The 27,528-nt window shown below is 41.2% G+C and overlaps 2 protein-coding genes and 1 pseudogene across 8 annotated transcripts; 1 reads left to right on the top strand and 2 right to left on the bottom strand.

Annotated features, from left to right (window-relative positions):
- The first annotated feature begins 2,394 nt into the window (after positions 1-2,394).
- On the top strand, positions 2,395-4,028 carry LOC128781031 (olfactory receptor 10A4-like; annotated as a pseudogene).
- Positions 4,029-4,738: 710 nt separating this feature from the next.
- LOC128781032 (olfactory receptor 2D2) lies at positions 4,739-18,502 on the bottom strand. Of its 6 annotated transcripts, none has more exons than XM_053925139.1 (4): positions 18,423-18,502; positions 10,043-10,196; positions 9,014-9,109; positions 4,739-7,017 (listed from the first exon to the last, which is right to left on the bottom strand). In XM_053925139.1, exon 4 carries the CDS (start codon positions 6,726-6,728, stop codon positions 5,781-5,783), a length of 948 nt encoding a protein of 315 aa, XP_053781114.1. In that variant the 5' UTR covers positions 6,729-7,017; positions 9,014-9,109; positions 10,043-10,196; positions 18,423-18,502; the 3' UTR covers positions 4,739-5,780. The 6 variants fall into 6 exon arrangements, with proteins under 6 accessions (XP_053781114.1, XP_053781113.1, XP_053781112.1 ...); XM_053925138.1 differs by lacking the exon at positions 18,423-18,502 and adding an exon at positions 10,389-10,607; XM_053925137.1 differs by lacking the exon at positions 18,423-18,502 and having other exon boundaries at positions 9,014-9,115; positions 10,043-10,607.
- LOC128781034 (olfactory receptor 2D3-like) lies at positions 15,597-18,507 on the bottom strand. 2 transcript variants are annotated; one of them, XM_053925144.1, is made up of 3 exons: positions 18,423-18,485; positions 17,644-17,820; positions 15,597-16,561 (listed from the first exon to the last, which is right to left on the bottom strand). In XM_053925144.1, the coding sequence occupies exon 3, from the start codon at positions 16,539-16,541 to the stop codon at positions 15,597-15,599; it is 945 nt and encodes a 314-aa protein (XP_053781119.1). In that variant the 5' UTR covers positions 16,542-16,561; positions 17,644-17,820; positions 18,423-18,485. The 2 variants fall into 2 exon arrangements, with proteins under 2 accessions (XP_053781119.1, XP_053781118.1); XM_053925143.1 differs by lacking the exon at positions 17,644-17,820 and having other exon boundaries at positions 18,423-18,507.
- Positions 18,508-27,528: the final 9,021 nt, after the last annotated feature.

The following is a 27,528-nucleotide window of genomic DNA, read 5'->3' as shown; positions in this document are numbered from 1 at the left end:
TCAAAAAATAAAGCTGTTAATAATGTCATCAACCTTATGTAAAAATAATTAAAACTTAGACTACATTAATTACTAAGTTTGGTGTTCAGCACCCCACTAGCTGCAGAAGGTACAGTGACAAAGCAATAGATTTGTCCTCATACTGTTACCAATTCAATGACATAACTAGACACACACACACACAATTATAAAAGTGCTCTATTACAGGAAATACACAAAGTGTTCTAAGAGAATTAAAAAATGATTCCTTGGTTTGGCCAAGGGAAGACAAGAAAACTTCACGCAGGAAATTATGTTTCAGCTGAAACTTGCAAGATGAGCAGGAAGTTATACACAATTGCAGGAAGAGGCTTCCAAGAATAGAGAGCCACTTGCAGAAGGCAAGGAGGCATCAGAAGACATGGCGTGTGCACAGGACAGAAAACATTTTCATGTGACCAGAGCACCAGCCATGTAGGGGATTCACAACTGGAAAAACAAGCACATGTCAGAGAAAAAGTCCTTATTAAGGGGTTTGTCCTTAATCCCAGGGACAGTAAGCAGGTAAGTAACTTAATCAGAGTTGCTCTCAGATCACGCATAAGTCAAAGATGGTTTGAAAAGAACAAACTGGAATGAGGTTCCTACAATATTCCAGGCCAGAGAAACTAAGAGCCAGAATCTGCAATCAGTGTGGTAGGGATGGGGAAGGAGACACTGACACAGTGTTCAGAAGGAGAAGTAATCAAGTCTAGGGCATGAATGAAAGGATTTTCCTCCCAGTTCCTGGGTTGTATAGTGGGCATTGTCATTTTCTGAAATGGGGCAGATAAAAGGAGAAGGCTTGGGGTGGAGGAAGATACTGAGTATAATTTACAACTCACTACTGTTTAAATTTGTGTATATTGTATGAGGCCATGTTGTTGACGCATGGAGTGTTTTGTGTCTAAATTCCTTATGCATAGGCTCACTATGCTCCTACATTCTGTGTATAGAGTTATTTCCCTGATTTCTCCACATTTTCTTCATTATTTATCCATTCATTCCATAACAATTTACTGAGCATCTACCTTCTAAGACCTGAAATAAAAAGTTAAGTAGCATAATTTCTTCTCTCGAGGCACGTACCATCTTGACTATGAGAGAGAGACATAAGTTAACGATTATTCTAAAATAAAGACTATGAAAGTGGTATTTTATATCTCCAGTGTTAATATCTTGAAACGTCCTGGTCCTCTCGAGAAATTGTCTTACTCTTTGCCTCCTACTGTCACTCAATGGCAACCACTCCAGCTTGTCCTCTCCCGGAGCTCAGACTTCTTCTGGATTTCAGAGAGTGGGTGGAAGTGCTGCCTGGAGGTTAAATCCATGACTCGGAGTCACATGGCCCTGGACGCATGTCCCTATGCCAACTCTTGCTGGCGGCCTATCCTTAGGAAAAGTTCTTAATTTTTGTATTCCTCCTGTTGCTTGGCTGTAGAGTGGGACCTATGAAAGTTTTCGTTATCTTTAGGTTGTTGTCAGACAAACAGCATGAGACGTACAAAACATTTGTATTAGGCCCTGGCACTTATTTGGTACTCAATAAATGTTAATTTTTATCTGAAATGAAAAAGGTATCAAAAAGAAGTTTTCATAGAAGAAGTGATACCTGGCTTGAAGTTTTTAAAATGAATAGGATTCAGCCCCCCAAAAATTGAATAGCACTTTCTCATTGTTTTTTCTCTTTACCTCCCTCCTTCCTGTACCACCCTGACTTCACATCTTGCACCTGCTCAGGGCTTTACTCAAGTGTCTCTGCAGTGCAGCCTTCTGTGCACTCCCCACAGCGCCAAATGCTATCTCCTTCTCCCCTGCCTTGTTCTTCTTCATTATTACAATGAAGATTCCTCCAATATGCTGAAATCTTCCTGAGTGTGGGCTGCGGGAGACTGGCACACATTCAGGACTCCTCAGGGATTCAACAATCCCTGTTGGCTCACTTCCTTTGCTTTCCTCCTTCCCACCCTTTTATTTTGTAGAAAACATATCGTGACTTGCACCAATACCTTTCTTTGTGCCTCAAGATCTTTCTCTTCAGAAATGTGTGGCCTGGCCTGACTTCTTTATAGCCCCAGTGACTGGTGCTAAAGTAAAGAAAAAGTCAGGGGATGTGTAGATATGCATGTCCATGGTGTACCTCAGTTCAGTCTGAAAAAAAGGTTAGTCTTCTCCCCCTCAAAATGTGAATCCCATAGTCAGACTTGTATTTCCTTTGTTTGAAAGTACAGCTGTTTGATCTTCAACAACTATAACAAGAGGGGTAGAGAATGAAGCCACAGGAGGTTCCTTTTCCAGGGGTATAATAGAGGTCTATGTAACATATGGAGAATTCTTCCCAGAGTACGAATGCCCAGCCAAATCCTGGGCAGAAGAATGATGTGGGGAAACTGGACAACTGTCAGCGAGTTTGTTCTTGTGAGTTTCTCAGCCTTCTCTTCTAGGCTACAGGCTCTACTATTTCTCCTTTTTTTGACCATTTACATTGTGACCCTAATGGGCAACATCCTTATCATCCTGGTCACTACAGCTGACTCTGCACTACAAAGTCCCATGTACTTCTTCCTCAGGAACTTCTCCTTCCTGGAGATAGGTTTCAACTTGGTCATTGTGCCCAAGATGCTGGGGACCCTGATCATCCAAGACACAACCATCTCCTTCCTTGGCTGTGCCACTCAGATGTATTTCTTCTTCTTCTTTGGGGCTGCTGAATGCTGCCTCCTGGCTACAATGGCATATGACCGCTATGTGGCCATCTGTGACCCTTTGCACTACCCAGTCATCATGGGCCACAGGGAGGGCCTGTGCCCAGCTGGCAGCTGCATCCTGGTGCTCAGGGTGTCCGGTGGCCACTGTGCAAACCACGTGGATTTTCAGCTTCCCTTTTTGTGGCCCCAATAGGGTGAACCACTTCTTCTGTGACAGTCCCCCCTGTCCTTGCCCTGGTCTGTGCTGATACTTCTCTGTTTGAACTAGAGGCTCTGACAGCCACTGTTCTCTTCATCCTCTTCCCCTTCTTGCTGATCCTGGGGTCCTATGTTCGTATCCTCTCCACTATCTTCAGGATGCCCTCAGCTGAGGGGAAACACAAGGCCTTCTCCACCTGTTCCTCCCACCTTCTGGTTGTCTCCCTTTTCTATAGCACTGCCATCCTCACATACTTCTGACCCGGGTCCAGCACCTCTCCTGAGAACAAGAAGCTGCTGTCGCTCTCCTACACGGTGGTGACTCCCATGTTGAACCCCATCATTTACAGCTTAAGGAACAGTGAAGTGAAGGCTGCACTGAAACGAGTCATCCACAGGACTCTGGGCCCACAGAAACTCTGACTGACTTAGATGGAAACTGAAAGGGTAGAATGCAAGGACAAAGGAGAGAAAAACGAATTCCCCCATTGGGTTTTTGGAGTCCACTCTTTCCAGGAGCCACAGTACACTCACTGGCATTCCGGACTTTCCCCTGGGATCCAGTTCTGAAAACAACATGAGCGATGAAGGAAAGAACTGCATGCAGTAGGCCCAGCGTCCTATGGGACTGTGGTACCAATGTCTCTGAAGATGCCACCCACTAGTTCACACAAATTAGGTGCCCATGCAAAGGCTGAGAACTTCACTACAATTTGCTGATTTCTGTTTTAACTTTTTCTGGAACTTCATGCATATCATTTAATAATTATCTGCTGTCCTTTCTTCTATTTGTCCAAAAATTCTACAAGCAACTTTTAGACATGTTTTTGTTTACAACGTAATGAAAATAAATAACAGAGTTTTGTTTCATTCTTTCTTTTTTTTGCAACAAATTTTCATTCGGGACTCAGTGTGTGTTAGACCCTGTTAGGCCCAGAAGACACATTGGTGAAAAAAACAGACCAATTTCTCACCTCATGGAAATTATCGTGAGAGAGGGGAAGTAAAAAGATACTTAAAAACTCCACTGGCAATTGAGGAGTTCTTCCTCTGCTACCACATGTTCTGTGCCTTGTCTGGAGAGACAGTTCCACACTACTGACAGTTGCCTCCATCTCAAATTATCCACCCTGGATATAAGAGTTGCTTGACAGGAAGTGTGAGAGGAGGTTGCAGTCAGGTATAAGTGGACAACTTAAAGGAAACTGCTGCGAATAACCCAGAGTTTCTTTGTTTCCTAAATTGTTTTGGAAAATTTATTGTGATTGGATGAAGTCAACTGTTCATTTTAAACTTGGGTATCGCTCAAACAGAGCAGCAGCCACACTCTATGATTTCGTCCAGTGAACATTGCCCAACTCTGGACTCAGGGCAAACAACAGGCTTGCAACATGACACCACAGCTGTGTGTAAACTATTCACAAGATGTAGTAAGAATTTACAAAGTAAAATAGCATTTACTGCACAGGTATGTCCTCTCTACAAACCCATTAAACAACTCTAACTCTGTGAGCCAGGGAGGTACCAGGACCAGCTCGGTCTCCCACACAAGGTATCCTTCAGATCACAGGCATCAGGGCTCAGAGAGGGCAGCACATTCTGAACAGCACCATTGGAATTTGCAAATGAAAAGGCAAATCACAGGGTTTTATGTGCATGATGGCAATCACACAACTGAGCAGTTGGCACCATTTATAAATTCGCCATCTCTCATTTTAGCCAAGCACTTATCACTGCCTCACATTCATTTTACTTGACCACAGGATGGTAGGCAGAATAATGGGTCCACAGAGAGATCCATGTCCTAGTCCCCTGTACATATGTTACCTTACATGGTAAAAAGGATTCTGTCAATGTGATTAAATTAAGGATCTTCACATGGGGAAATTAGCCTGGATTTTGTTTTTTTTTTTACTACAGTAACAGAAAATGAGAAGGCAGGTCGAGAATGACTTTGAAACATTTATTCCCATGGCTTCCTCACCTCCATATACCAAGTCCACAGCTCCTGCCTGGTGACCTTCTATACAGAAGTACCCACTGCAAGTTCTGCTTGCCTCCTCTTTGTCCTTTGGGCCCAAGATTTGTAATAGCTTCTTACTCTTGCAGCTCTGGGATATCACTATTTCTTGCTGTTTTTCCAAAACCCTGTTCTTACATTTATAAAGGTGTGTCCTAATATATATAGTACTCATGGCTCTAATAAGAGTGTGAGAAGTACAGTTTAGTTCATAAACTCTACTTCATTGTACCCACACTCTTCACTACCCACCTCAAACATACACAAGGGTGCGCAAAATAGGTTTACAAATAATAGAGGTAAATAATATAATAATTAATGAATAAATAATAATTCAGGATTATACTGTTTCCTGTACTCATAACAGTAAACCTCCATTTGCCCACCCAGATATGGAGGTACGTGTGCACACCCGTGTACTTGTGGCACCTAGCTCATAGTAAATAATTAAGTGATGTTTGTTCGTTTACTATATGATGATACCAGAAATTTTAAAAGATAAAGGAAAGAAATTGGTGTAGGTTCTGGGACAGATAGATGTTAATACATAGCATGATTTAGTAAGGTAGATGTGGCAGGTTCCAGGGTTTATAAAATGTGAATGCTTCTCAGGGCATTTCCTAACCCTTAGATGCTGAAAGACCACCCAGAACCAAGGCCCTCCTTCCCATCGCTCCATGAATTATTGTCCTTCTCTTACAGAGAAAGGGCTGGATAAAGGGTGGAGGGCTGGGTCCATGGAAAAGAGAGAAGGATGAGACTCATGCCACGTTCTAGTCTTGCTGAGGAAACTACTCAACAAGTCGGAGAAGTAGAGAGCCTGGCAGGCCTCACTGTCAGTGGCAATTTCCAAGCCTGCATGGAAAATTCCTTGTAGCCACCTTCCTCAGAGCTCCCTTCATGTGTTTGTTCCTCAGGCTGTAGATGAGGGGATTAAGCATGGGGGTCACCATTGCATAGAACACAGACACCAGTTTTTTCTGTTCTTTGTAGGACTTTGGTGTCATGTAGGTGACAATTCCCGACCCGTAAAAGAGAATGACCACCACGAGGTGGGATCCACAGGTAGAGAATGCCTTGAGCCGTCCCGCAGCTGACTTCATCCTGACCACAGTCACTATGATGTGGCCATAGGACACCAGGATGAGGGAAACAGGTAAGAGGAGAAGCACAACCCCCATGAGGAAAATGGCCATCTCTGAAGCCCAGGTGTCTGTGGATGCCAAGCTCAACAGGGCAGGTGCCTCACAAAAGAAATGTGCAATACTATTGCTGCCTGTGTAGGGAAGCCTTAGTGTGAAGGTGGTGTCCACCACAGATACCAGAATGCCACTGGTCCAGGATCCCACAGCCAGCTGGGCACACACCCTCCAAGTCATGATGCTGGGGTAATGCAAAGGGTTACAGATGGCTGCATACCGATCATAAGACATCACTGCCAGAAGGGCACACTGTGTACACCCAAAAATGAGGAAGAGGAGAAGCTGAGCTGCACAACGTGTGAATGAAATGACTTTCTTTCTGGATAGCAGGTGGACAAGGGCCTGAGGAACGATGTTGGTGGAGAAACAGAGGTCAGCCAGAGATAAATTGCAGAGAAAGAAATACATAGGTGTGTGAAGCTGGGAGTCAGCCTGTACAAGGGACATGAGAAGCAGATTTCCAACCACAGTGACAAGGTAAACACCCAGGAATAAGATGAATAGTAGCTGCTGGGTGTGAGGGTTGTCAGAGAGTCCCAGAAGGAAGAATTCTGTCACCTGTGTCTGATTTGTCTGTCTCATGGTTTGTCTCCTTTTTCAGTAAAAAGTCACTACATGCTAATCATAGGTGTGTATAACCTATGAAATTATATAATTCAGAGTTGGAGGGCTGAGGAATTGCCTCCAATCACTACCAATCATTTCAAGATTCTTCTCTGTAGGGTTTTTACAAGGTGATCATGCTGCTTTAGTTGGAACATTTTCATTTTATGAAACAAATCTTTATAAAATGGTACATTCCTTTCTAATGTCCTCTGGCAATTGTAAAGTAGATCAAAACCTTATCTTCTTTATTTGTAATATTTCATATCTAATAACGAAAAGACAGATTGAATTCACATATAAGGTCATGCTATTTAATTTCACCTTATTATTAACTGAAACCCTGAGTCTTATGCTACTCTCACAACACCTCCCCCTTCTCATGTTGCTGCACATGTTTCTCATTCTTTGGACATCCAACCGTTTCTGCTGTCAGTTCCTTGAAAGGGTAGTCACAAAGGGATGAGAAATCAAATGGAACTCACTTTTGTCTTAGAGAAAATGACCTGTTTAGAAGGAGCTGGTTAACCAAGAGGTATCTCTGGATAATATGCCATCATCTCTTTGGAAATCCTTATCTCCCCTTCACTGGGGCTCCCATATATCAATCTCAACTGTCAGTGAACTTCCCAAATAATGGACACCCATCACGACACAATGTCTTTTTAACCCACCAGCATGGCTAGTTTTCTGTGTTCAGACCAAACAGCATTGATCTGCCACCTCCAGCCCAGCAGGTCTCCCTGCCTGTGTTCTGTGTGTGCTCCTCCCAGAAATTACACACTACTTTGATGATTTTGCCTATAGTTTTTCATTTTTGTGTACTTTATTAAGCATACCATAGAGCTTTGCTTAATATATTTTCGTTAATAAATAAACTAAATAAAAACTAGTTTGTCACATAGTTTAATAGAGTTGTTTAAAGCACCGGCCTAGAAAGACTTGCAGTAGTCTGGGAGCAATGAGAAAACATCATAGAGCCACTCCAAAAAGACAGAAGAAAATTCTAAAGTCTAAATTTTAAGGTTGTATGCGAGGCTTGGTCTATCAACCCTTCGTCTGTCTGATAAAGGTACTTCAAGATAATGATTTCAAAATATCAAATACATACACAAACACATGTGCACACATACAAAAATGAAATGTATAGATGTATCAGGAAAAGCGACCAATCAAAATATAGTTTTAATAGTTTTAGGAAACAAATATGAGATATAATAGTACACATGCTTCTTTAAAAGAGTAAATTTTAAAATGTTGTGGCAAGTCTAATAACCACCTTAATTTCAAAATGATGAGCTTAAATGATGTTTTGAGATATCTTCAACAACTGCAATGCAATGTAAAAATATCCCTGATTTCTAATGGTGATGAAGTCATGGGTATTGGTAATGTTGGTTTGGGTTGTTTACCTTCATTCAATTAAGAAAAGCATTTTCAATTTCGGTTAAAGTAAAATAGAGAAGTAGCATTTACATCTAAATCAAAGAACCCCCTGCATTCCAAGTGAAGAACTCCTGGGCTGAAGCTATTGCTAGTTTTCTCAAAAAGACATAGGTACCCTCTATGTAATCTGAAAGTGGAGTCTTAGGTGTTTGGATGGGTCCATGAGCCAAAATGATGACAGTTTACAACTCATCAATGAAATAATAAATGAATAAATAAAATGTTACTATGAACAATCACATCTCTGCTTGATTATCATTCATGACTCTCTTATTTGACACAGGCCACTTTTGTAGGCATTTTTCCCCACATAACTCAGACACGCTGTATTTTTATATTCTACTGGTTTTTGCTCAGCCATCTAATATTCCCTCTATTTAAAGGTTTGCCTACTACACAGAGTTAGCATCGTTTCTGTTGAACATTCTTCAAACTTTGAATACTCATTCACATTATTTGTTCAGTAAATGTGATTGGCCAAGTACTTCCTTGGTGATGGGGATACAGACAGAAGACCCATCTTCTGAGGCCAAAGACTCTCAGATAGGACGGACCAAACTATAATCATGTTTTATCTCCAGTGCCATTGTGTCTCTGGAACATCGTAGATTCACAGCGAATACTGGGTCATGAATGAATGTACTGGACCAACTGAGTCCATATGATCTAACAATTACTTAAATCTAACTAATATAGAATTACTTCTGATAGGAAATACAGACTCTTGTTAAATAGCTGATATAAAATAAATTTAGAGAACACAGGCTATTTTAAGATAGGTACTTTTGGAATTACCATCCTGTAATGGAAGGTATTACCTGCTTAGTTGTTAAAGTCTCCAGCTCAGCTCAGGTTCTTTAGACTTACTTTTTCTGCCACAGTTCACATCCTTCCCAGAGGTATTAATGGTGTGTCTAGACCTCAGGGAAAATTAAATGGTAAGCAAATAATGTTCTTGGTTTTGATGAAAAGATAGGATAAAAACTAAATACTTGTCACAAAGGTCCAAGTGATGTATGTTTGCATCAGTGGTCAACTTAATGAAAGGGCAGCTACACGACTTTGGTGATTTCTATGTCTTCTTATCCATTCCCCAGCCCCCATCCTTAACACACATAGACATAGATACACACATGTACACACATTTACAAACACCTGGTACAGCCTTGATAGGTAAATGTACTTTCTGCATGATGTAGTTACCTCTATCATAGCTCTAACAAATTATACTGAAGTTATGTTCCTCGTCTATTGCTGTAAGACATTCAGAAATAGTGACCACATCTGACTCATCTTTATTCACAGCAAATAAGATAAATCCTGGCACAGAATAAGTGTCCAACACATGTTTTTGAGCTGATTTGACTTGAGCCAAAGTAACAGGAGACAGGTGAATGAGTCAGAAATGAGTGTGACTGGTGACTTGTGGGATGGTAGGGATGCTCACTGACCCTGGGAGTATACTATCAGAAGGCTACAGCCCTGACCTCTCCTAATTTCCTTTTTAAAGCACGTTATTCTCTCACACACATGTGAAGGAGAAAATGCTCCCCTGGGCCACCCAACAGTCAGGAAGCTTCTGTAAGAAAATCCTCTCTCTGTCAATCTTTCATGTTATTCTGCCTTTTCTCCAGATTTAACATGAACTTGTAAGTTGATTTCTCTAAAAATGACATGTTACCAGATGTAGGATAGAGGGATAGGGTCATAAAACTATGCATTGTCTAATTCACTATTCTTTTAAGAAGAGGAAACTGGGAAATCCATAGGAACCAAGAGAAAACTATTAAAGTTCTGATTCCAAGATCTTTTGACCTCAAAATCACCTACCATCCATATCCACTTACCGTCTTCCTACCTCATGCAGAGGCATAAGAAGTTACTTCCAGAGGATCCATAATGACTCCATGGAAATTCTGCTTTTGTCTCCCTCAGGTGAGGACGGTGATTCTTCTCACAGGGAATGCAACATGGAAATTGTGGTTTGATGAGGCAGATCCACTGTGGAGAAAACCTTGGCTAGATATATTACAGAAGATTTAGCCCTAAGAACTATATTGTTTGGGCAATAATCAGGTGAATTTAAAAAATCAAATGTACGAAGGGATTGAAACCAATTCACTCTCAATATATGCCAAGTTATCCCCTTTGTTCAACATGTGCCTCCTCTTTCCCTCGCTCTAATAACCTTACCAACATTTTCTCCTCTGGTGGACAAAAACAGATTAAATTAGCATGTCGAAACCAATAAAGATATCTCACTGTTGGGAGGGCAGCTGCAGGGGTATTGCTACACAGTGGGCAGCATAGAGACTGGGAGCATCTTGTCATAAAGTCAAAGGGCTCAGTAAAATCAAGGACAAGGCAGGAAGGGGAATCCCTGCATCTCTCATGTTCAGAGGTCTTCTCATTGATTTCAGGACATACTCCGCAGCAATTCTTGCATTTAAAAGCGATGAACAAAGAGAAGCATGAGCAGTCTCTGGAGCCGCTCCAGTGCTCAGGAGAATTCTGAATCATTAGGGTGAATCCTGAGCTGCATTTCCTATCAAAGTGGTTACCAGGAGCACAAAAAAATAACATGTTGTTAGCACTCACATCTCCTTTGTGGGAGAATGTAGATGTAAAAATCCCAACTAAAAGGAGAGCTGATTGAATCCAAAAGTGTATTTAAAAATAATATGGCCTAATTAAATATGATTTCTCTCTGGGATGCAAATGTGTTTCAACATCAGAAACCCAACTAAGAAATGTATTAATTATTACACTGAAAAATAAAATCAGATAATAATCTCAGTGATGTAGGAAAAACATATTAAAATACATTTCTTATTATTTAATCCTTGTAAATCAGGAATGAATAAACTTTTTTTTAAACCTGGTTGGTTATGCATCAAAACCCAACAACACAGGATAGGTAATCATGAGCAGCGGGGGTAGTGATTTGGACTTGAACCCCAAGATGCGATGATGACCGGGCGCTGACCTTGCGGCCTCGATCGCCCGGCCTGCCCACCCACTGCCAATTGTCCCTGAGCACCAGCGGGGCAGAAAGACCCCACTGTTTCAGCAGGTTACATGCTGTAATGACACCAGCTGTCATGTTAGGAAGCCCTACCTGGCAGAGAACTGAAGGAGGCCTCCAGGCAACAGCCAGTAAGGAACTGAATCTTGCCAGCACCAGGTGAGTCAGCCTGGAAGCAGAACCCTTCCCAGATTAAATTGGGCTCAAGAGAACCAAGATGGCGGCGTAGGTAGACACACTGTGCCTCCTTGCACAACCAGAACTGACAGAAAATCGAATGGCAAGGAAGTCCGACACCAAGGAAATAAAAAATAAATACTCATCCAGACCGGTAGGAGGGGCGGAGATGGGCAGCCGGAGCGTAGAGGACTCGCATTGACGTGTTGGGAGCGAGACTGGCGGAGTGTGGGACGAAGGGGGCAGGGAGTTTGACCACTGGCAGACCCTGCGGCCCAACTTTCGCCCACAGATAAACCGAGAGGCCCGGACTCAGAGTGGCGGAGAACGGGGCAGGCAGAGTGGTGGGTGGCAACCCGCGGCCCCACATTTGCGCACAGATAAACTGGACAAACGGCGGGGAGCGAGGCAGACCACGCAACCAGGGCTCCAGCGTGGGGAAATAAAGCATCAAACCTCTCATGGAAAATGCCCGTGGGGGTTGGGGTGGCAGCAGGAGAAACTCTCAGCCTCACAGGAGAGGTCATTGGAGAGACCCACAGGGGCCTAGGGCATGCACAAGCCCACCCACTTGGGAACCAGCACCAGAGGGGCCCAGTTTGATTGTGGGTAGCAGAGTGAAAGATTGAGGTCTGGTGGAGAGTGGAGCGGGCACCATTGCTCCCTCTCGGCCCCTCCCCCACATACAGCGTCAAAGCACAGTGACCATCATTACCCTGCCTCGGTGGACACCTAAGGCTCCACCCCTTTAAGTAACTGATGCGCCAAGACCAAAAAAAAAAAAAAAAAAAAAAGGCCCAAATGACAGAACACTTCAAAGCTCCAGAAAAAAATACAACTAAGCGAGGAAGAGATAGCCAACCTATCGGATGCACAGTTCAAAACACTGGTTATCAAGACGCTCACAGAATGGGTTGAATTGGTTCAAAAACAAGATGAAAAAATGAAGCCTATGCTAAGAGAAACAAAGGAAAATGTACAGGGAACCAATAGTGATGAGAAGGAAACTGGGACTCAAATCAATGGTATGGACCAGAAGGAAGAAACAAACATCCAACCAGAAAAGAATGAAGAAACAAGAACTCAGAAAAATGAGGAGAGGCTTAAGAACCTCCAGGACATCTTGAAACGTTCCAACATCCGAATTATAGCGGTGCCAGAAGGAGAAGAGGAAGAACAAAATATTGAAAACTTATTTGAACAAATAATGAAGGAGAACTTCCCTCATCTGGCAAAGGAAATAGACTTCCAGGAAGTCCAGGAAGCTCAGAGAGTCCCAAAGAAGCTGGACCCAAGGAGGAACACACCAAGGCACATCACCATTACATTACCCAAGATTAAAGAGAAGGAGAGAATCTTAGAAGAAGCAAGAGAAAAGGAGACAGTTACCTACAAAGGACTTCCCATAAGATCGTCAGCTGATTTCTCAAAAGAGACCTTACAGGCAAGAAGTAGTCCAAGTCATGAAAGGCAAGGCCCTACATCCAAGATTACTGTATCCAGCAAAGCTATCATTTAGAATGGAAGGGAAGATAAAGTGCTTCTCAGATAAGGTCACATTAAAGAAGTTCATCATCACCAAGCCCTTATTATATGAAATGTTAAAGGGAGTTACCTAAGAAAAAGAAGATCAAAAACAGGAACATTAAAATGACAGCAAACTCACAGTTATTAACGACCACACCGAAAACAAAAACAAGAGCAAATTAGGCAAACAACTAGAACAGGAACAGAACCATAGAGATGGAGATCACATGGAGGGTTGTCAATAGGGGAGTCGGAGAGGAAGAGGGGGGAAAGGTAAAGAGAATAAGTAGCATATATGATAGGTGGAAAAAAGACAGGGGGAGGGTAAGAATAGTGTAGGAAATGTAGAAGCCAAAGAACTTATAAGTATGACCCATGGACATGAACTATACAGGGGGAATGTGGGAGGGAGGGGATGGGCAGGATGGAGTGGAGTGGGGGGGAATGGACAACTGTAATAGCATAATCAATAAATATATTTTAAAAAAGAAAATAACATCAATACCTTATTATTGACTAAAGTCCATACTTTATTGAGAATTCTTTAGGATTCTTTATATTTTTGTATTATTATTATTATTTTTTACTGACCCTTTTTCTGATCTGTCAAAATACTATGTTACATTGAGTTGTCATGCCTCCATAGGTTCCTCTTGGCTGTGACACTTTCTCAGACTTGTTTTCCATAACCTTTACAGCTTTGAGGAGTACTGGTCATATAGTTTATGGGAAGCTCATCTATTAGAATTTCCCTGATGTTCTTCCCGTGAGTAGGTTCAGGTTATGAGTTTGGGGAAGGCAGATCACAGAGAAAGTGCTGTTTCAATCATATCAGCTGAAGGAGACATACTTTCAACATGACTTATCATTGTTGACGTTAGACTTGATCATCTGACTAAGGTAGTGTTTTCATCACACAATTTCTTTTTTTTTTTTTCTTTTTATGTCAGTGGCAGAGGAAGCAGCAACATCCCAATTTCCAGTTTCAGCAGAGCAGCAGCTCCAGAAGCAGAGTCTGCACTGATGGTGTTGGCAGGGTAATTGCGCCATCTAGTGTTGGATGGTAGTTCTGTGATACGGTTTGGGCCTGTGGTTCTGGCTGAGGACCAGAATACCAGAATCGCCATTTTTCCAATATTTGTCCTTTCAGATTTAATCATGCATTCTCAGTTCCTTTTACTTGCCACTAAGAGCCCTGGCTGAGGCATGATATTTACTATGATTTTGAGGTGTGCATACTAAGTATTTCTTTCTTTAGAAGCTTTCTGGCCCTTTATTCCCCCTCTCCCTCCACAGACTGAGAGAGAGCAGTTTCAAGCAGATTGCTTTTCATTGGTAGTGTGAGAAAGGCCCAGCAGCATCTATTTTGAAGGAATGAATAGGAGGATGATTCTCTCAGCATTTCAGTTGTCCATTGCCGCATCACTAACCCTCTCAAACGTAGTGCCTTAAAACGGTAACTGTTTTATTATGCTCAGGATTCTGTGGCTTTCGAATTTGGACAGAGGGGATAGAAAATATGTTAGAAAAAGGAATTTTAGCAGAAAAAGAGGATGGTTGTGTGAGAATTCATTTGGGGCAAATATGGGAACTGACTTCAATGAGTGGTGGTCTAGAAGGATAATAAAAAAATTGTCCTAGGAATAAAACTAGAAAAAGTGAGTTCAAGGTACATGAAAATCAGTTTTGACCTACCCTGAGGAACACATTTGTAATAGAAAAACTATATATGAAAGAGAACAACCCAAGAGAGTCAGGAGCTATATCATTCTTCTTTAGGCAAATGCTAGATATTTATTCAATAAAAAATATTATGGAGTACTTTAGGCCTCAATTACATGGTTGGAATAGAAGACTGTTGAATTCATTTTTTACTCTGATACCCCATAACTATATGAAATTTGGATGGATAAATCAAAAAACTTTTCCTGGAGGTTTCAGGAGAGAACATTATGAACTATCAAACATTATTACCTCTAGTACTTTTTACAAAATGAAACATTATGGTACATGATCCCAGTATTAAAAACTCTTCCAGATATTTTGACTGTTTTAGTCAGAGTCTATTCCAACATTTCTATGACTGGGACATCCAAACTTGAAACATCTTTGATATTAGAATCATGCATGCATTCATATTTCAAGATAATCCAGTTTAAACTTCCTAGACTCCATTGTCACCATGCTTAAAATATGTCCATGTTAGATGATTTAACCGCAAACTCCTTCAAGATAACATGAGAGTTTTCATATTCATGATATAATCGACGTTTTCATCCTTTTAATTTTTTCCTCTATGTTCTAGCTTAGAGTGCAGTATTCAGTTACTAGAACATATCCTTCATACTTTTTTTAAAAAGATTTTTTTTAATTTTATTTATTTATTTTTAGACAGAGGGGAAAGGAGGGAGAGAGAGAGAGAAACATCAGTGTGCGGTTGCCTCTTGCACACCCTTCACTGGGGACCTGGCCCACAACCCAGGCATGCTCCATGACTGGGAAGCAAACTGGTGATCCTTTGGTTAGCAGGCAGGTGCTTAAGCCACTGAGCCACACCAGACAGGGCCTCATGCTTGGTTTTTTTTTTGAAATGACCTAGTTCATAACTGCCTATTTGAGTTCTGCTCCTCTTTTAAGAATGTTACCATAGATGGTAAAGTGAAACCCAGAGGTCACTGCCTCTGAGAAAAAGTCTTTCTTCTCGTTAGTTTCCTGAGAGCCCCTTTCACATCCTTGTTTCGCAGGCTATAAATAATGGGGTTCAACATTGGCATCACCACTGAATAAAACACGGATATCGTCTTATCTCGCTCTTTGGTGGTCTTGGAGTTTGGCCGCATGTAGCTGAATATTCCTGACCCATAGAAAAGGATGATGACAATGAGGTGGGAGCAACAGGTGGAGAAAGCCTTGAGCCTACCCTCCCCTGACTGCATCTGCATCACAGTGGAGATAATATGCCAGTAGGAGACAAGGACCAGGGAGACAGGAGCTAGGAGCATGACCACACCCATTGCAAAGATGCCCATTTCAGTGCTGTAGGTGTCTGCCGAAGCCACCTTCAGGAGTGCAGGAGGTTCACAAAAGTAGTGGTTTATAATGTTCTGCCCTCGATAGGGAAGCTGGAAGGTGAAGGTGGTGTCCACCAGAGACACTATTGTCCCACTGGCCCAGGATGCTAGCGCCAGCTGGAGACACACCTGTTGTGTCGTGATGGTGGAGTAGTGCAGGGGCTTGCAGACAGCCACATACCGGTCATAGGACATCACCGCCAGCAGCACGCACTCTGTGCACCCCACCAGAAGGAAGACAAATATCTGGGCCACGCACCCTCCAAAAGAAATAATTTTCCTAGTTACCAGGAAGTGGACCAACACCTGAGGGACAATGCTAGTAGAGAAGCAAAGATCTGCAAAAGACAGGTTTCGAAGAAACAAATACATGGGCGTGTGAAGCCGAGAATCCATGAAGGTGAGAATGATGATTAGCATGTTTCCAAGCACAGTCAACAGATAAATGATGAGGAAAAGAATAAACAGCAGGATCTGGGTCTGCAAGTCCCGTGAAAGGCCGAGGAAGATGAACTCAGCCACAAAGGTTTGGTTTTCTTCTCCCATTGAGAGTTATGCCTATTTACCTGTTTGGCACCACCACCAAGAAAAACTTTGCGTTTCTGATGTCAAGGCCTGTAGAAGAGGCTCAATTAAAACTGACACCTACTTGGATATTTTTAGCTCTTTTGCTATCCAACTTGTTCTAATTAATGCTAAATATAACATTTTTATTCTTATTACTTGGTTGTAATTTTTTACAGTAATTTATTTACTTATTTTTAGAGAGAAGGAAAGTGCGGGGAAAGAGAGATAGAGAAACACCAATGTGTGTGCGAGAGAAACACTGATGGGTTGCCTCTCATACGTGCCCTGACCAGCTCCCTAATCAGGAAAACCAAACCACAGCCCAGGCATGTGGCCAGACTGGGACAGAACTAGCAAACTTTTGCCTTGTGGGACGATGCCCACCAAGTAAGCCACACTGGTCAGGGCAGTGGTTGTAATTTAAACCCAGGTACAGACTGCACAGTAAATACAAAGAACACTTGCCTATCTCTCAGAGGTAGGATTTGAATGCTTATGGACACATGTGTGTGTATGTGGCATGGGGAAGAAGATGATTTACTCTGCAGACGGAAAAGGAGAGTAACAAAGGAGTGAAAAAGGAGGTAAAACAAAGAACTGTTGTACATTTACATTCCAAGAAAGGCCAGGAATAATCATTCATTCTTTTACACTCCAAAGATTTCATCTATGAACTTTACTAATTAATTCAACAGGATGTCTCTTTATATACTGCGGGCAGAAGGTGAGGAAGGAAACATTAAGAGTGGTTAAAATAGAATAAAGGAAATAGAAGTTAGAAGAAAGCAGGGACAGAAAGCTGGACCCAGATATGTGGAGAAGAGCAGAAGGACGAGGGGAAGCAGGAAGAGATCTGGGAGTCTGGCTCTTTCCCTCAAACCAAAAGCATGAGTAATGAACTTTTTATCCATTGAGGCCCTAACAGCATTGTAACTAACACGGCCTTTCCAGAAATCTCTGCATAATGACTGTGACACACACAACTGCATACATGTGCACCATTATCCACACATACCTCATGCTACATAAAACCATATCCCATACAAACATGTACACGTCCACACATCACGGATATACTCACATGTGTTTCATATTCTTATATGTGAACCCTCACGGGCACCAAATCTTTCACCGTAACAGAAGGAGTCACAGAGCAGGCACTTGGATACTGAGCCAATTGGATACTGACCAAGGCTGGGTAGGTGGGAACCCACCATGCCTGGCTTGTATGGGTAGGACCTCGCAGAATAGGGTGTAGCTGTGGAGGAACCAGCGGTGGGGTTCAGTATCCTCCTCTGGACTAGATGGACAGCACTGATGTCATGGGACCCCCTCTCCTCCACCTGCCCTTACTCACAAAGGGGTTGGAAGCGGCAATGCCAGCATCCCTAGAACAGTGTCCCATATAGACCTGGTTCCCTCACATCTCCTAGACTCAGAGCCTTCTCAAGATCAAGAGGCTTTGGATGAGGTTCCTCAAAGTAAGGTTTCTAGTTTCCTTCAGGCCCTCTGCCTGTTCAGTGGGAGATGGGGGAACAAATGCCAGCTGCGGGGAATGATGCAAACTGAAGGGCTGACAGCAGAGGGCATGGGAGGCAGAGTCAGGCAGAGTGGGATGTCTCTGGAAACAGCCTCTTCCCTAAGAGGAAAGTCTGGAAGAGGATTTTAGGTTGAGTTTCTAAAGAAGCATAGAAATAGATCTGCTGACTCTGAGAGATTGGCAAGGAAACAGGGCATGTGTAGGAGAATAAATGACAAGGTTCATTTTTCCCAACACCATTTGCACCCCCACTGCAACCCCCCAGTCAGTAGTGCAGAATCCTGCAGACTGAGGCTCAGCAGCAGCTTTCCCACTCTCACCTGAGGGCAGAGAGCAGGCAGACAGGGGGCTGAGCAGTCACTGGTTTAGGAATCCAGGATGGAGTGTGGGGGAGAGTGATTTCTGCAGCCTGCAGATCCACTCTGGAAGTACAGCACCAACTCTAGGTTGGCTCCTAAGCAATGCCTCTCAAGTCCTGCACTGGACTCATCCTAGGAGTGTGACCTCATCCCCAGCCTTTAGCCTTCTTTGACTGAAGGTACAGACTCCAATTTTCCTAGACCCCAGTTCTGAACAGCAGGTTTTCCTTCAGGGGAATATTTGAAGGTGCAGTGCTGAGAGTGATGTAAATGAGGGATTCCCTTGGAGATTTAACAGCCCTCAATTTTATTATCTTTCCATCCTCTGAGACATCCTAGGGCACTTGGTGTTACATTTGAAAGCACAGACTAAAGTCTCTAAATCTTTCCAACTGTACACCAATGTCATTCCAATGACATCAGCAGATATGTTCCCAGAGGTTTACAAGTTATCCAACTTCTGTTTTCATTTATATGGCGATTAAATAAAAAGGACAATGACATATACTGGATTATGAGGATGCCAACTTTCTATGTGAGTAATGCAACTTGATTGAAGGGGTGCACTCTCCTTTCAGTATGGCTGTTAAGGTGATAATCTTAAGTGATAGAGTTAATTGGTTTAGTACTGTCCTGATAGCCACATGATAACAGGAGTTTTGTGTATGGTGTTCTCTTAAAGTTGCAGACTTTTAATGGTTGTCAAGTCAAACCTTTCTTCTGTGGGGATAATTCAGAGTCAAAGGCCATTTTGCATACAACTATTTCTTAAACTATTTGCTTCTTAAACTGTTAAAGCAAGACTTTGTTTTGGCCACATGAAAATGAAAGTCCTATAGTTCTCTCAAGCTAATGAAGAAAAATTGAAGGCAAGTTTTACATTTAAATGTTGTATCCATTGCATCTGAATCCTAAAGGATGGAAGAGAAAATGGTGGAAGGATTGAGTTATCAGGTGGTAGGAAGTACAGGCATGTGGGACTCAAGGAGGCACCCTGATGCTGATAGTCCCCAGGTCACATTTCATGTGGCAATTTACGGTCTGCAAAACATCAATCAATCACATTGAGGAAATGTTATTAACTTGATTTCTACTATTTCACTGGTTTCGTGGTTTGGCTTACACATTACTTTATAGTTTACTTAGCTTTGTTTTCACAGCACATATACATGTAACTCATAGAAATAAATGGATTATGTTCTGTGGTATAATATGCCATGATTTATTTAACAATATCCACATTAATGGACATTTGGGTTATTTCCAATCTTTACACTTTCAAACAACATTTCTTTGCAGATATGTCTTTGTGTCTTTGTCAAATGTATTTAAAGAGTAAGTTTCCTGAGGCTTAGTTGCTGGGTCTCAAGGCATATTCTTTTAAAATATCAGTAGACATTGTCAGTTGTGTTGATTTATACTCCCTCTGAAATTGCACAAAAGTTCCTATTTAGTTATAGCTTTACTAACAACTGGTGTTACACTTGTCAATTTTGCTATTTTATTACATAATTCTTTAACTGTACTTGAGGATGAGCATAATTTTATATGTTTATTAATCACTTTTATTTCTTTTACTGTGAAAGAACTGTTTCCTTTGCTAATTTTCTTTAATTGGGCTGTTCAACATTTACCACTTTGTAAAACCTTTAAATATTATGAAAAAATTGGATGTTTGATTTTTTCCTTGGAAATAAGTCTTTTTCCACTTTGCTACTTGACTTTCCTTATGGATATTGGTATCACACATGTGATTTATAATTCAACCTAAGCATACCAATCAGTCTTTTTCTTTATGACTTCTGATTTTTGGATTAAGATTTGAAAGGCCTCTGTTATGAAAAATAATGCTTTTAAAAATCATTTATTTTTTCTGTAAGATTTTCATAGTTTTGCATACATGTATGACTTTCTTATATCTTGATACATCTAGAATTTATTTTGATACAAGGAATGAGATAGGTGTCCTTAGTTTTTCCCCCACATAGTCACTTACCACCACTTAGGAGATAATTTCCTATCAATTTCAAATGTCTTGTACACCAGATACTAAAAGCATATATGTGCCCCTGTGTTCACTGCAGCTTTATTTACAATAGCCAGGACATGGAGAGAACTCAACTGTCCTTCGACTGATGATTGGATAAAGAAGATCTGGAAGACTTAAGCAATGGACTACTACTCAGCCATAAAAGATGAAACATTGCCACTCACAACAACATGAATGGATCTTGAGAGTATTATGAGAAATGCGTAAGAAAAGGGCAAGAACCATATGATTTCACTCAAATATGGGATGTAAAACAAATAGCAAAAAAAGTCATAGACACAGACAAGACTGTGGTGGATACCAGAGGGGAGGGGGCCTGGGTGAAGGATGAAGAGAGTGAATGGGGTCAATATGTGGTGACAAAACAGGACTAGACTTTGGGTGGCGGGCACACAATGGAATACACAGATGAAGTGTTATACATTTGTACATTTGAAACGTATACAAAATTATTAACCAATGTTATCCCCCAAAATCAATGGAAAAACATGACAAATAAACTCCTGCTAAATTTGGCTCCTTTTTATACTCCCTAGTCTGTCCCTTTTCTGATTTTCTATTTCTAGAGGAGTACCATGCAATCTTAATTCCTCCTGTTGTTTATTTGTTTGATCTCCGGTGTGAAGAGTTAAATTAAAGTACATTCCTAAATGTATGACATATTACCATGATTACTGATTTCAAAGCCCCTCTCTTGTTTATTATTTATCTATACATTTATTTTACTGATTACTTGCTTAAAATATACTTATACATGATTCCCACTGACCTCATAACCATTCTAATGTATGCAGTGCCTTTATTCAGTTCTTACACAGGGATTACTTTATTTGTATAAGTATTTTTCATTTATAGAAGTGATGTTGTACTAAGTGTCTCTTTGTTTCTTGCTTTCTCACTCAGTTCTAAGTCTTGGAGATCGTTCCCATTGCCACATGTACCTCCAGTCTCTTCTGACTGCTGTGGAGCATCCTGTCCTTGGTGTTCACCCACTGCATTTTCACTGATTTCCTCTCTCAGGGAGGGATGTCCAAGTTACACAAAAATCATCAACACAAATAAAAGAACCACAAATATCCCAATAATGGGTCTGTGTGAGAATGTTTTTGGCTCAGTACCTGTTACGTCATAGACTAAGCATAAGCATAAGATGACCAAGTAATCCTGGATTCCTTCCCAGAATGGCTCTAGCTCATCACAAAGGTAAATGTGCTCTTCTATTTTCTACTGTTTTGCCATCACTTTATTGCATCTGAATTTCTACTTTCTGCATCGCTAATACAAGCAAATAAATATCTCTTTGATTGTTTACTTTGTAAACTTTTATTTATTAATGAATTAGAGCTTTGCTTTATATTTGATATATATATTTAGATGTAGCCCTTTAAAGTTATTCTTCTTTTTTTGTGTGTAAATTCCCTTTATACATTTTCTGCTCTGTTTTCTTTTTAGGGGATGGGATTCTTCCTCTTCTTGTTGATTTTTTAGAATTCATTGCAAATACCTGATAGTAAGATATTATTTGTTGTTGGCTTCAGGTAAAACAAATATTTTATCTATTTTCTCATCTATCTTTTATCTATGTTCTTAATGGTTTTTACTAAACAATTTCCCGGATTTTGATGAAATCAAATTCAGAAAATTTATCCTTATGGGCTATGCTTTGGAATTTCTTGACTCTAGGTCACTAGATATACTGCTATGTTTTCTTCTATAATGTCATTGTTTTCTCATAACTTTTAGATACTTAATCCATTTATCGACCACCTCCTTCTGTCAGATTAGGCAGGAATTCAGTTGTCTTTTTCCCCTTGTAGTGAACTAATTTTTACCAACACTATTTACTAAACTATTTGTCCTCTGCCTAATGATATTTGGAATTACCTTTGTTTCACATTAAATTTACGTAGAGGTCTGTCCATAAGCTCTAAATCCTGCCCCATTTGTTTATTAGTCAATTTTTGCACCAATACCACTGGCTTTTATTTTCGGGGCTTAGCAATATGTCTTAACACCTGGTAGGGCTTTCCTATATCACCTGTTTCAACACTCTGACGATGTGTAGATTATTTCTCCACATACATGTAAAGGTAAATCTCTTGGGTTACTCTAAACATCCAATTGGAATGGTGATTGGTATTACCCTAAATTTATAGATCCATTTGAGGAGAAATGATATCTCTATAATATTAAAGTCAACTGATCCAAAAGATGAAATATCTCCCCATTTATTCAAGTCATCTTGTACTTTACTAGGGCTAATTTGTTACCCCCATGATTCATTGCCACATAGTTTATGACTTTTGCTGCCATTGTCGAATTGTACCCTGTTTTTAAAGTTACGTTTTTAATTGGCTATTGCTGGTAGAGAGGTAGTAAAATGGTTTTAAATTTTCTAAGTTTGAGCTCCAATACAGAAAACTTGCACATCTTTCTTTACAACTTCTAACAGTTTGTTTGTTGACTTTTGTTGTTTGTTCTCTAGATTGGTAATCATACATGATAAGCAAGTAGTACAGTTTTACATCTTATCTTCTGTTTCTTATGTCCTACACTACTTATATATTTTTTCTTCATGGTATCCTTTATTACTCTCAGTACTATGCTAAACAGTAGTGGTGAGAACAGTATCCTTCTTTGTCTTGTTCCTTGTCTTAGAAACTGCACCCAAAATTTCCCTAGTAAACATGAGATGTGTTGTTGGGTTTTTTTTTAAATATATTTATTGATTATGCTATTACCGTTGTCCCATTTTCCGCCCCCCTCACTCCACTCCATCCTGCCCACTCCCTCCCTCCCACATTCCCCCCCTATATTTCATGTCCATGGGTCATACTTATAAGTTCTTTGGCTTCTACATTTCCTACACTATTCTTACCCTCCCCCTGTCTTTTTTCCACCTATCATCTATGCTACTTATTCTCTGTACCTTTCCCCCCCCTCTTCCTCTCCCACTCCCCTATTGACAACCCTCCATGTGATCTCCATCTCTATGGTTCTGTTCCTGTTCTAGTTGTTTGCCTAGTTTGCTCTTGTTTTTGTTTTCGGTGTGGTCATTAATAACTGTGAGTTTGCTGTCATTTTTCCTGTTCCTATTTTTGATCTTCTTTTTCTTAGGTAACTCCCTTTAACATTTCATATAATAAGGGCTTGGTGATGATGAACTTCTTTAACGTGACCTTATCTTAAAGAAGCACTTTATCTTCCCTTCCATTCTAAGTGATAGCTTTGCTGGATACAGTAATCTTGGATGTAGGGCCTTGCCTTTCATGACTTGGACTACTTCTTGCCTGTAAAGTCTCTTTTGAGAAATCAGCTGACAGTCTTATGGGAAGTCCTTTGTAGGTAACTGTCTCCTTTTCTCTTGCTGCTTCTAAGATTCTCTCCTGTTTAATCTTGGGTAATGTAATTATGATGTGCCTTGGTGTGTTCCTGCTTGGGTCCAGCTTCTTTGGGACTCTCTGAGCTTCCTGGACTTCCTGGAAGTCTATTTCCTTTGCCAGACTGGGGAAGTTCTCCTTCATTATTTGTTCAAATAAGTTTTCAATATTTTGTTCTTCCTCTTCTCCTTCTGGCACCGCTATAATTCGGATGTTAGAACGTTTCAAGATGTCCTGGAGGTTCTTAAGCCTCTCCTCATTTTTCTGAGTTCTTGTTTCTTCATTCTTTTCTGGTTGGATGTTTCTTTCTTCCTTCCTTCTGGTCCACACCGTTGATTTCAGTCCCAGTTTCCTTCGCATCACTATTGGTTCCCTGTACATTTTCCTTTGTTTCTCTTAGCATAGGCTTCATTTTTTCATCTTGTTTTTGAACCAATTCAACCCATTCTGTGAGCGTCTTGATAACCAGTGTTTTGAACTGTGCATCCGATAGGTTGGCTATCTCTTCCTCGCTTAGTTGTATTTTTTTCTGGAGCTTTGAAGTGTTCTGTCATTTGGGCCTTTTTTTTTTTTTTTTTTTTTTTTGGTCTTGGCGCATCAGTTACTTAAAGGGGTGGAGCCTTAGGTGTCCACCGAGGCAGGGTAATGCTGGTCACTGTGCTTTGATGCTGTATGTGGGGGAGGGGCCGAGAGGGAGCAATGGTGCCTGCTCCACTCTCCACCGGACCTCAATCTCTCACTCTGCTACCCACAATCAAACTGGGCCCCTCTGGTGCTGGTTCCCAAGTGGGTGGGCTTGTGCATGCCCTAGGCCCCTGTGGGTCTCTCCAATGACCTCTCCTGTGAGGCTGGGAGTCTCTCCTGCTGCCGCCCCAACCCCCACGGGCGTTTTCCATGAGAGGTTTGATGCTTTATTTCCCCACGCTGGAGCCCTGGTTGCGTGGTCTGCCTCGCTCCCCGCCGTTTGTCCAGTTTATCTGTGCACGAATGTGGGGCCACAGGGTTTGCTACTGGTCAGACTGCCTGCTCCGTTTGTCCCACACTCCGCCAGTCTCGGTCCCGCCACGGCAACGCCAATCCTCTCCACCCCGGCTGCCCATCTCCGCCCCTCCGACAGGTCTGGATGAATGTTTATTTTTTATTTCCTTGGTGTCGGACTTCCTTGCCGTTCGATTTTCTGTCAGTTCTGGTTGTGCAAGGAGGCGCGGTGTGTCTACCTGCACCGCCATCTTGGTTCTCCCTTATTTTCTTAATTGTAACAAATGTGCCATAATAATGTAAGACAAACTGATGAACGAAATAGAACCAGAGGCATGGGTACATGGAACAGACTGACAGCTGTCAGAAGGGAGCAGAGAGAGAAGACTGCATGAAAGAAGGTGAAGGGATTAGCCAAAGAACATATATGCATAACCCATAGACACAGAGAACAGTGTGGTGATGGCCGGGGCGGGGGGGGGGGGGGGTGGGGGAGAGGGTTAAGGACTGGGTGGAGGTGTGCAAAGGGGGGAGAAATAGGACATCTGTAATAGTGTCAACAATAAAAATAAAGTTAGAAAAAATAATAGGGAAAAGTGAGGAGGTATATGGGAGAGCTCACTGTACTATATCTTTGCAATTTTCCTGTAAACCTGAAACTGCTTTAAAATGTCTATTTTTCAAAAATACAAGAAATGGTTTGCTGTCTTTGCTTTCTTATATTACTGCCTCTTAATTTAAAGTGTAGACTGGGCCTAGCTAATTGAGTGCAAGTTACATGCTATGCCCTAGCTGTAATGAAGACAAAGTGGATTTTGGGTAATATTCAAGTTCTGTGGAGTGAGGCACACTCTAAAATCCCCCCAAATTCACAAAAAACTATAAACATAGAAAGGGTATTCAATGATCAGAAGCCAAAAATTGACAAATGTCCATTACATATAGCCTATGAAACCAAATTATCCCCACTAATGTCTTGACTACTTAAAAACTTCAGACTGACCAGTGCACTTCACAATCTACACAACACAATATTCTGAGCATGTGTGTAACACAGAGCTTTCAGTGATGAGATACAATAGTTTAGCATAGGGAATCTTCTGTTCAACGTTAAGACAGCCTTCATCCGGTTGTGTTTACTGATACACTCCCAATTGCTCGTACAGAATCTGCCTCATTCAATTCGCAACATAAATTTGCTGAGTGAGTCTAGAAGTGGTCTAGGGAAAGTGTTGGCTTAAGTCAGGTCAAGTTTCTTTGTGTGTGTGTTTGTTTTTAATGCAGATAGATTAGTTCATAAGAAGTGAACCAATATATCAGAAGAGCTGAATTTCATGATGAGAAAAGGGAATGGAGTTTGTACCAAACAATTCTATGCATCTGAAGGATCTGGTTCCAGGTGGCTTTGGAGACCTTTATCTACACAGTAAGAGTCATGTTTTTTAGCGCTTCTCTAGGGATTACAATGAACAGCTTTAAGTTTTCCTAACCTACAGCTACTGTAACACCAATTCTGAATTGAAGAGTGTATTTCCTTTAGCATGTTAAAGATGATTTTTCACTGTCTTCTGGGCTCTGTGGCTTCTGATGAGAAAAGCCACTGACATTCGAATCATAATAAACTCAATCGAGAGGAGGAACAGAGAGATACCTTATAAAGGTGTGCCATCACAATAACTAGACCTCCTGTGAGGTGGCTGCAACCTGAAAATGACCCTTGTTCCATTAGAGAGAACCGTCTGGATTTCAGTGGAGATACATGGTCAGAAACTGCATGTGTCCGAGAGGTATGAAAGGAAGGCTGATCATTCTCCCCCCTACTTAGTGCATTTTCCATTTCCCTGCACTCTTAATTGACTCAAGACAATGTCTGACATGTTTACCGGCAATACTTCCAGGTTAAATTTTTATTTTGCCTAGATAGTTAAATATGACTTTTATAAAGGCCGGTCCCATCACAAACAATTCATGGCACACGTCATACCCTCAGTCTCAGAAAATATCATTCCACCATTCTGTCATCTCTTAGCTCTAAATCTTACAGCATTGAGAGAGTAGCTGTGGGACAAGTATGAAGTGATCTGAGCTTGAACCTTTGCTGTGCCATCTTTTAGTTTCAATAACTTGGGGGATGACAACCTGTACCTTATAGTAGTGTGGTGATGATTGAGATGATGCTTGTAAATCACTTATGATAGTAATGGGTACAGAGGAGGTTGCAACAAAATAAAAAATTTAGTTCCACATCTTGTTCTTGGTCAGCTCATGACCTAGATTTATAGTTCCCTCCCTAGAGCCTTTACATGATTGACTAGTTTGAGATCTTCCTCTGAGGCTCAATACCCTCTCTTATTTTCTCTATCTCTGTCTGTCTGTATGTTATATCGCCTCCCACTCATGGCATCAATTACCCTCTACCCAGAAATGACACAAATTTTACATGTTTACTCCCAACACCTCTAAGATCCAGATGCCAGTGATTTGTCTATTAGACAATGCTTCTTGGATGTCACAACGTGTCTTATACTCAAAAAGCCAAACCTGAGCTCACGATCTTCTGCAAAATCTTTTACCATGATGCAAAACTGAATGAGTGAATCAGTGAATCAGTCAGCGAAAACCATGTTATATGCAAGACGGTATTCTGTAGAAATTATGG

The sequence above is a fragment of the Desmodus rotundus genome, chromosome 5 (genome assembly GCF_022682495.2).
Source record: "Desmodus rotundus isolate HL8 chromosome 5, HLdesRot8A.1, whole genome shotgun sequence".
Taxonomy (NCBI): Eukaryota; Metazoa; Chordata; class Mammalia; order Chiroptera; family Phyllostomidae; genus Desmodus; species Desmodus rotundus.
Note: the sequence above shows the minus strand (reverse complement) of the source record. Positions and strands in the feature narration are given on the sequence as shown.